This window comes from Sciurus vulgaris (genome assembly GCF_902686455.1).
Source record: "Sciurus vulgaris genome assembly, chromosome: 19".
Taxonomy (NCBI): Eukaryota; Metazoa; Chordata; class Mammalia; order Rodentia; family Sciuridae; genus Sciurus; species Sciurus vulgaris.
Genome location: NC_136480.1, coordinates 3,648,587 through 3,656,705, shown reverse-complemented (window position 1 = coordinate 3,656,705; position 8,119 = coordinate 3,648,587). Strand labels below are relative to the sequence as shown.

General features: G+C 54.6%; 2 protein-coding genes across 7 annotated transcripts in view; both read left to right on the top strand.

Moving 5' to 3' along the window:
- Positions 1-6,340, top strand: part of LOC306650352 (uncharacterized protein C3orf22) — a 275,416-nt gene extending 269,076 nt beyond the window's left edge. The window contains exons 3-6 of one of the 6 annotated variants that reach the window (XM_079122279.1): positions 1,445-2,572; positions 4,138-4,263; positions 4,591-4,716; positions 5,949-6,340. In XM_079122279.1, the coding sequence (XP_078978405.1) occupies positions 4,172-4,263; positions 4,591-4,716; positions 5,949-6,174 (444 nt within the window). In that variant the 5' untranslated portion in view covers positions 1,445-2,572; positions 4,138-4,171 and the 3' untranslated portion in view covers positions 6,175-6,340. Of the gene's footprint in view, positions 1-1,173; positions 2,573-2,937; positions 3,215-4,137; positions 4,264-4,462; positions 4,717-5,948 lie in introns of those variants that run through there. The other 5 variants (XR_013760890.1, XM_079122280.1, XR_013760891.1 and 2 more) reach the window with 5 other exon arrangements.
- A 1,007-nt stretch (positions 6,341-7,347) lies between these two features.
- LOC306650354 (large ribosomal subunit protein P1-like) lies at positions 7,348-7,850 on the top strand. The gene has a single exon (XM_079122284.1). It carries the CDS (start codon positions 7,454-7,456, stop codon positions 7,796-7,798), a length of 345 nt encoding a protein of 114 aa, XP_078978410.1. The 5' UTR covers positions 7,348-7,453; the 3' UTR covers positions 7,799-7,850.
- Positions 7,851-8,119: the final 269 nt, after the last annotated feature.

Genomic DNA, 8,119 nt, shown 5'->3' with positions numbered 1-8,119 from the left:
TGAGTGTTGGTTTTGCATTTTAATACTTCAATGAATTCATTTATGAGTTCTAGAAATCTTCTGGTGGGGTTTTGGGGGTCTTCTAAATATAAGATCATGTTGTTGGCAAACAGATAATTTGAGCTCTACTTTTCCTATTTGTATCCCTTTAATTTCTTTCTCTTGCCTTATTGCTCTGGCTAGACTTTCAAGGACTGTATTGAGTAGGAGTGGTGAAAGTGGGCATCCTTGTCTTGTTCCTGTTTTTAGAGGAAATGCTTCCACATTTTCTCCATTCAGAATAATGTTGGCCTTGGGTTTTTCATCTATGACCTTTACATTGTTGAGGGATGTTCCTTCTATACTAGTTTTTCTAGTGTTTTTGTATTGGTGCTTTGCCTTGTTAAATGATTTTTTCTGCATCTATTGAGATAATCATATGATTCTCATCTTTAAGTCTACTGATGTGGTGAATTACATTTATTGATTTCCACGTGTTGAACCAACCTTGCATCCCTGAGATGAAACCCACTTGATCTTGGTGCACTATCTTTTTAATATTTTGTATGCAATTTGCCAATATTTTATGAAGAATTTTTGCATCTGTGTTCATCAGGGATATTGGTCTAAAGTTTTCTTTCCTTGGTGTGTCTGTCTGGTTTTGATATCAGGTTGATACTGGTTTCATATAATGAGTTTGGCAGAGTTCCCTCCTTTTCTAAAATCATACCTTTTTGATAGCAGACATTAAGACTCAATGGATAGGCACTTATCCCAGAGAAATGAAGGTGTGTGTTTATTCCTGTGTGTGCATGAACATTTGCATCAGCTTTATTCTTTTTCTCTTTGGTACTGGGGATGGAACCTGGGTACACTTCACCACTGAGCCTCACCCCCAGCCCTTTTGAAATTTTTCATTTTAAGGCAGGGTCTTGCTAAGTTGCCGAGGCTGGCCTTGACCTTGATATCCTCCTGCCTCAGCCTCCCAAGTAGTTAGGATCACAGTCTTGAGCCACCCCACCCAACTGGCTTTATTCTTAATAGCCTCAAAGTGGAAACAACCAAAATGTCCTTCAGTGAGTGAACGATTAAGCAAACTGTGTTGTGTCCATATCACGGAATCTACTCTCAACACTAAAAATGAAAGAACAGGAGTGACATTCTGGAAAAGGGTGGAATAGGAAGCTTCAGAAATCTATGTACTGAGACAACTGGGCTGCCAGAGGAAGGGTCTGAGGCAACCATTTGAAACCCCAGGTCTCTCAAGCGTACTTCCTTCCCTCTATTCCCCAACACCAGCTCATTCCAAGCTGCCGCCCTCACTCAGCTGAATGATTGCCTCTGCTGGCCATCTGGTCTACCTGCTCCCGGCCCCACATCCTTTCTTTTCTGTGTTGCGTATCTAGTCCTGTATTTCTCTCCCACAGTTCTGTCCTCACAGACCTTTGTCGACTTTCCGTTGCAGCCTGTGAGGCCTGACTCCTCAGACCTTGGAACTGACGGCCTTAGCTTTGCTGTGCCCCATCTTTCTCCTGCCAGGGGGCTCCTTTCAGATCTCCGGCACTTGATAACCAGATTGGAAAAGACAAGAAGGATGCATGAAACGCCAAGATAAGTGGGTCTCCCAGCTGGCCCCCAAAGTTCAGGTTCTTGGCGCAAAACTCATGCCCCTCAGCATCTGTGCCACAAAGCCAATGCCAGGCAAGGACCCTTGCAATGTCTCACCTCTGGTCTCCTCAACCCCTGACCGACAGAACATCACTTCCTTTTACTGAGGAAAGCAAGGCTCAGAAAGGATTGTTGTTCACCCAGGACCACACAGCAATCTGGACACAGGGGCCTTCTCACCCGACCTTCTCCACTACAAAACCAGCTTTTTTTCCCCAGACTCAATCACTGTGAGAATTCCAAGGGACCACTGTCTCCCGAGCAAATTCTCAGCACCCTTGACCCCAGCCAGTGGTTATGACACCAAAGATGCTCTTCCCTGCTATTCGTTTCAAGCCACTGTCTAAGAAGCTGGCAGGATCCTCTGGCCTGGAGGAGGAAAAAAATGGGAGAACCTAAATTTAAATTGAGGGTTTGGACAGCCTGCCTGGAATTCAAATTCTTTCACAGCCCCAGTGAGGTCACCTGAAACATCTCACATTACTTCCCTTGAAAAATCTCCCAGGGAGCCAGGCACCGTGATACATGCCTGTCATCCCGGCAGCTCAGGAGGCTGAGGCAGGAGGATTACAAGTTGGAGGCCAGCCTCAGCAAATTAGCAAGTCCCTAAGCGACTTAGCGAGACCCTATCTCAAAATACAATATAAAAAGGGCTGGGGATGTGGCTCAGTGGTTGAGCACCCCTGGGTTCAATCTCCAGTACCAGAAAGAAAGAACAATGTCTCCTAGGAGTCCCCTACAGCTCTGACCTGTCCCCATCTCGCTCCCTGTCCCTCTCTATTTGTTTCCAGTGTCTCTCAATAGCAAGGTAAGAGCCCCTCTCCTGGACTGGCGCAGCAGGCCCCAGCTGCTGGGAGAGTGGTGCTGTCTGGGTCCCCTTCTCTACAACCCCTCCACCTAAGATCTACTGCCTGGGGCAGAAAAGGTGACCCCCTTGGGGAGGCCCCTGTTGCAGAGTCCCCTGGGGCCAGGCTGAAGATGGTCTCCTGTCCCGGCTCAGCCTCTCCCACACCTCTCCTGTTCTCCCACCTCCTTCTGCTGAAGTTCTTCCCTCAGCAGATCACTTGTTCTAGAATCCCCATCCCCAGGGCTGCTCCTGGGAACCCTGGCCCAACACATGGACGTGATTCTTTGTGTCTGCAACTCGGAGGAGGCCGGGACCTCAGAGCAGAGGGGCGATGCTCCCTGTCCTTCTTCCTGCTGCCCTGCCTCTGAACGAGTGACCTTACCCTGGATGTTCTCCAACACTGGTCCAGAGCCCCTCCTCCGTGCAGCAGTAACTGACCTGCCGTGCCTTAGCCTTCCAGGCCTTCCTGTGGCACAGGTCTGTTCTAAGCATGTGACAGGCATGTCCACATCCAGTGCCCCCCAGAGCCCTGGTGGTGGTGCTGACAGTGTCCCCAGGCAGGTGGTCGCTGTGAGGCAGGTGGGGCAGCGCCCAGACTAGGACCCGGGAATTCAGGCTGCAGAGCCTCAGACCTCGGGCCAGAACCCCAGCCGCATGCTCCCTGGGGCCACAGCTCAGGCTCGGGACAAGGTCGCCTGGACGGTATGGACCTGCAGCCAGGTGAGGCTGGGGCTCTTCCAGGGCTCTCTCGTCGGGGGCGGGAGCTCAGGTGTGAGACGTGAGTGTCCCCTTCCAAGCGCACGGACCTGGACAAGACGCCCCGCCCACAGGGCGCTGTCCTCACAGCACTCCCCGGCCAGGTGGCTCCAGGCTGGGGTGTGAACCGCAGGACCAGCCAACTGCCCTGTGACCGATTGTGACCTCAGAGGCTTCTATGGGTCCTGCCTGGCCAGAGCCATGGAGCTGGGCCCCCTCGGTGGTGTGGCGTGAGACCATGGCTGATGTCAGCCCCTGTGGTGTCATAAGCCAGAGCACGGTGGCCTGAAGCTCTGTTCTGGGACCCCCTGGCTCTGGGACCCCCATGTGACCAGCCTCGGGGAAGCCCTCCCAGCCTCCCATTCGCCTTCCTGGGCAGGAGCACGTCCAGGACCTTCCAACCCAATGACACCCTGACCGGTGTCACAGTCAGGATTTGGGATGGGGCTGCCCGGTGACCTCAGGCACCCTATGTGGCCAGGAAGGACAGCCCAAGTCAGTTTGGGAAGCAGCAAGAGAACAGTGGGAGAGATGATCCAGGATGGATGCTCATGAGGTCAGCGGGCTGCCCTGGATGCTGCATGGCCCCGTCCCCGGGGAAGCAGATGGACTGAACCTGGCCTCACTCAGGGAAGGAGGAAGGCGGGTGTGGAATGGCCGGGGACCCCTGAGTCCTGAGCACCCAGAACCCTCGGCAGCCCAGCAGTAGGCACACGGCACCCACCCTGAACCCTTCCTGTCCCCCCCCCCGTCGACCCCCCCTCTTTCCTTCCCTGAAACATGGAGGCGACGTTCCTGTGTTCTCCACAGAGGGAGAGAATTACATGGAGTTCTGTACAGAGCTGTCCCCTGTCCTGCCCCTTCTCCAGAGTCCTCTTGTCTTCCAGCCGTGGCTAAGAGGGCCCCAGCCTGACGCCCTCCATGATGGAATACAGAGCCCGCAGGAAATCTCAGCAGCGGAAGAAATCTAGGAGCAAGGCCCAAGAGAAGTTCGCCAAGAAGTTTCCCTACAGGTACCAGATGCCCAGGCCCCTGGGGCCAAGTCCCTTTGCCCGCCACCCCCCTCCCCCCCGCCAATGTCCTCAGAATACAGAATGCGTCCTGGGGCATCCTGAGGAGCTGGAGCTGCCCACTCACAGGGGACCCCCTGCAAGAAGCCCCGTGCTATAGCCTGGCACCTGCCTTCTCACCCACACTACCGCCTCATCGCAGCCAAGCTGAGAGGTGCCCAGGCAAAGCATCCAGAACAGTGCCTGGCAGATAGAAAGTTCCAGAAGGGCCAGCGCGCCCTGAGCAGCCAGTGACTGCAAGCCACCTCAACACTAGGACGCTTGTTGTAGGTTCTCTTGGCTGACAGACCCCAGGTGTGAGTCCCCAAGAGCCTGGGAGGGCAGGAGGAGCTCACAGAGGGACTTGCTGCCCCTGCAGAAGCAGCTGGTGCCAAGGAGATCCATCCCGGTCCCAGGGTAAGTGCCTGCACGGCAGCCCTCAAGTGACCACAGGGACACATCACCCCACACACAAGGACATAGACAGAGAACCGTGGAGGAGAGGTCTACCCTCCTAGACAGACACCAAAAGCAGCAGGGACTCGGCATGAGCACGTGGGCCTGGTAGAAACAGCAGCTCCGTCCCAGGGGCTTCCAGGGCCAGCGGGTAGAGGCCCCAGCCATACACCCAGCCCCACCTGGTGCCTCATCCTCTCCTGCCAACTAGATCTCATTCTGGGCAGGGCACGACTCTCGACACAGAGGACATTGTCCACTCTGACTGGCCCTTGGCCTTCGGTCAGCCCCTTGTGTACCAACTCCAGTTACAGTCACCAAGATGCACACCCGCTCCCCTGAACAGTCACCCAGAGAGACCGTGCGCACACCTGGGGGACATTCAAGGAAACACAGGCGCGCACCCCTGGCCTCTGCTCCCGGGCCTTGCTGTCCCCTTCTCCCCTTCTCCTGTGGCTGCTGGCCCATCAGACCCTCAGGCTCCTGCCACAGATCCCTGAGCCAGACCCCAAGGGCTGAGCTGCCGAGGCCGCGGCCAGAGAGTTCCCATGTCCCTGGGTCTCAGATGGCACTTGGGTGAGATGGGATCCACCTAGTGTCTGATGGCAGATCAGTGGGCTGCAAGTGGGAGAGGGATCCCCATCTTGTCCCCCATTTCTGAGCTCCCGCCTGAGCCTCTTGCTGGGAGCTGGGCCCACAGAGCTCAGAGCCAGCGGAGAAGGACAGGGAGCGAACAGCGGGGAATCGGGAGCTTGTGGAAGCAGAGGCTGGGCCCGGGACTTCCTGTGCCAATGGCCTGAGAGGGAGTAAAGTCCCTCCTGGTGAGTCTGAAGGGCCGCTTTTCAGCCCCAGAGACAGGCAGGAGAGGCCAAGGAGGAGAGGGGAAGGTGGGAGGGGATAGTCTCGGCTGGGGAGGGGATCGCGCAAGGCGGGGTGGTCTGGCAAGGAGAGGCGACACCCCAGCCATGCACGGGGCAGGAGCACAGGAGGCCGTGGGAACTTTCTGGGCTTGGATGTTGGTGGCCAGAGGAGCAGGGAGGAGGAGGGGACTGTGATGCTCTCTGGCTTCCTGGGAAGCCACCAGGACACAAGGCTGTATGTGGGAGGGGCGGGACAAGTCCCCCTAGAAGGGAATCTGGTTGGAACCCTGCCCAGTGGGCCCTGCTGCCTTCCCTGGACCACACTGGCTGCAGCCAGCAGCCGGACTCAGGTGTGGCTGTGGCTGGCTCCTCCAGGCTCGGGGCTCCAGGGTACTCGTCACCATCCAGTGTCTACCCAGCGCCCCCACCGTGCAGCCTCTGGGAACTGCAGTTACTGAGCCTCCGCTTCCCCAGACAAGCCGAACGCCAGCTCTTCCCTGTGTACAGCAACGACCCCTGGAGCAGCGAAGCCACTGGGCCATCCAGGGGCCTCTCCTAATGTCCCAGCTCTGCGTGGCCTTCCACTCGGCCACCTTCTCCTTGGCACACTCTGCACAGCAGCCACAGAGACTTTAGTGAGGGGAAACAGCCCTTGTGGCCATGGAAAACCAGGAACGCTCCATCTCCCCAGAAACCACACCATAGCAATAAACTTTGTACATGGAAATCCCACTTCTACTTGGACTGGTGACTTTGTCTCTCTGAGTCTCTATTTTCTCACATGTAAAATCAGTGTAGTTAGGTGTGATCTTGCAGGACTGCAGTGAGGGTTATAAAGAGAGCAAATGTCTCCAGAGGCTGAAGCAGGAGGATCGCAAATTGGAGGCCAGCCTCAGCAACTTAGTGAGGCCCTAAGCAACTCAGCGAGACCCTGTATATAAAATATAAAAAGGCTGGGGATGGGCTCAGTGGTTAAGTGCCCCTGGGTTCAATCCCTGGTACCCACCCCCCAAAAAAGACCTGAAAGTCCTCGAGGGGAAAATGAAACTGGGGCATTCACTGTGGTCCTCTCCCTGAAGGAGCGGGGCATGGGGACTGCTTGAAGCAGGGTGAGCAAGTGACCCTGCTGCCCCGGGAAGGAGGGGGCGTGAGGATCCTCGTGACTGGAGGGTTGTGTCTGCAGAAGGGGAACCTGGGACCGGTTCTGCTGCTGTGGTGGGGGAGAGGCACCCCGTCCACAGAATGCAGGCACCCAGCCTGGGTGGGGAGCAAGCCCCAGGAACCAGGCGGGGCACTCTCGGTGTTGGGTGGGGGAGTCCAGCAACAGCCCCTGCAGCCTGCAGGAAGCAGAGACCCTCAGGGCTCCCACCTCTTGGAACTGGAGCCAAACCGATCCCTGTTTAGACTGCAGATGCTTCCGAGAGGTTTTGTCCCATGTGCAAAGCTACGTACTCCTTGCTCTGTGCAAAATGCAGTAGCACTGGGGTCAAGACCGTGACGGACAAGCGGCCCACCCTTAGGCCTGCCTGGGAGCTCCTCTCCCCATCCTTCCACGTGACCACACCTCTCTTAAAGAAAACAACCCTCAAAGTAATACGGTGCTGCTGTCAGGTGCAGTGGCGCACACCTGAACCCCAGCGACTTGGGAGGCGGAGGCAGGAGGATCGCAAGTTCAAGGACAGCCTGGGAAACTTAGCAAGACCCTGTCTCAAAATAAAAAAAGAGCTTCTTTCCTCAGCTGCCGCCAAGGTGCTCGGTCCTTCCGAGAAGCTAAGGCCGCGTTGGGGTGAGGCCCTCACTTCATCCGGCGACTAGCACCGCGCCCGGCGGTCAGCACCATGGCCTCTGTTTCCGAGCTGGCTTGCATCTACTCTGCCCTCATCCTGCACGATGACGAGGTGACCGTCACGGAGGATAAAATCAATGCCCTCATTAAAGCAGCTGGTGTAAATGTTGGACCTTTTTGGCCTGGTTTGTTTGCAAAGGCCCTGGCCAATGTCAACATTGGGAGCCTCATTTACAACGTAGGGGCTGGTGGGCCTGCTCCAGCAGCTGGTGCAGCACCAGCAGGAGGTCCTGCTCCCTCCACAGCGGCTGCCCCAGCGGAGGAGAAGAAAGTGGAAGCAAAGAAAGAAGAATCCGAGGAGTCTGATGACGACATGGGCTTCGGTCTTTTGGACTAAATTCTTGTAACATGTTGAATAAAAAAACTGAGCTTTGCTGATAAAAAAAAAAAGAGCTGAGGATGCAGCTCAGTGGTAGCACACCCTCAATTCCAGTACAGAAAAGATATATAAATTTATATATACAAATATAAATGTACTTTATACACATAAATATATAATGCAACATATAATATATATGTTGTATAATAATGTATTATTACAATGTGTGATATAATCATATATAATATATATTGTGTGTGATATATATCAAACTCCAAAGGTTTTTCTCCAATGATAACATGATGTAGAATATATAATATGTATATAATAGATAATCAT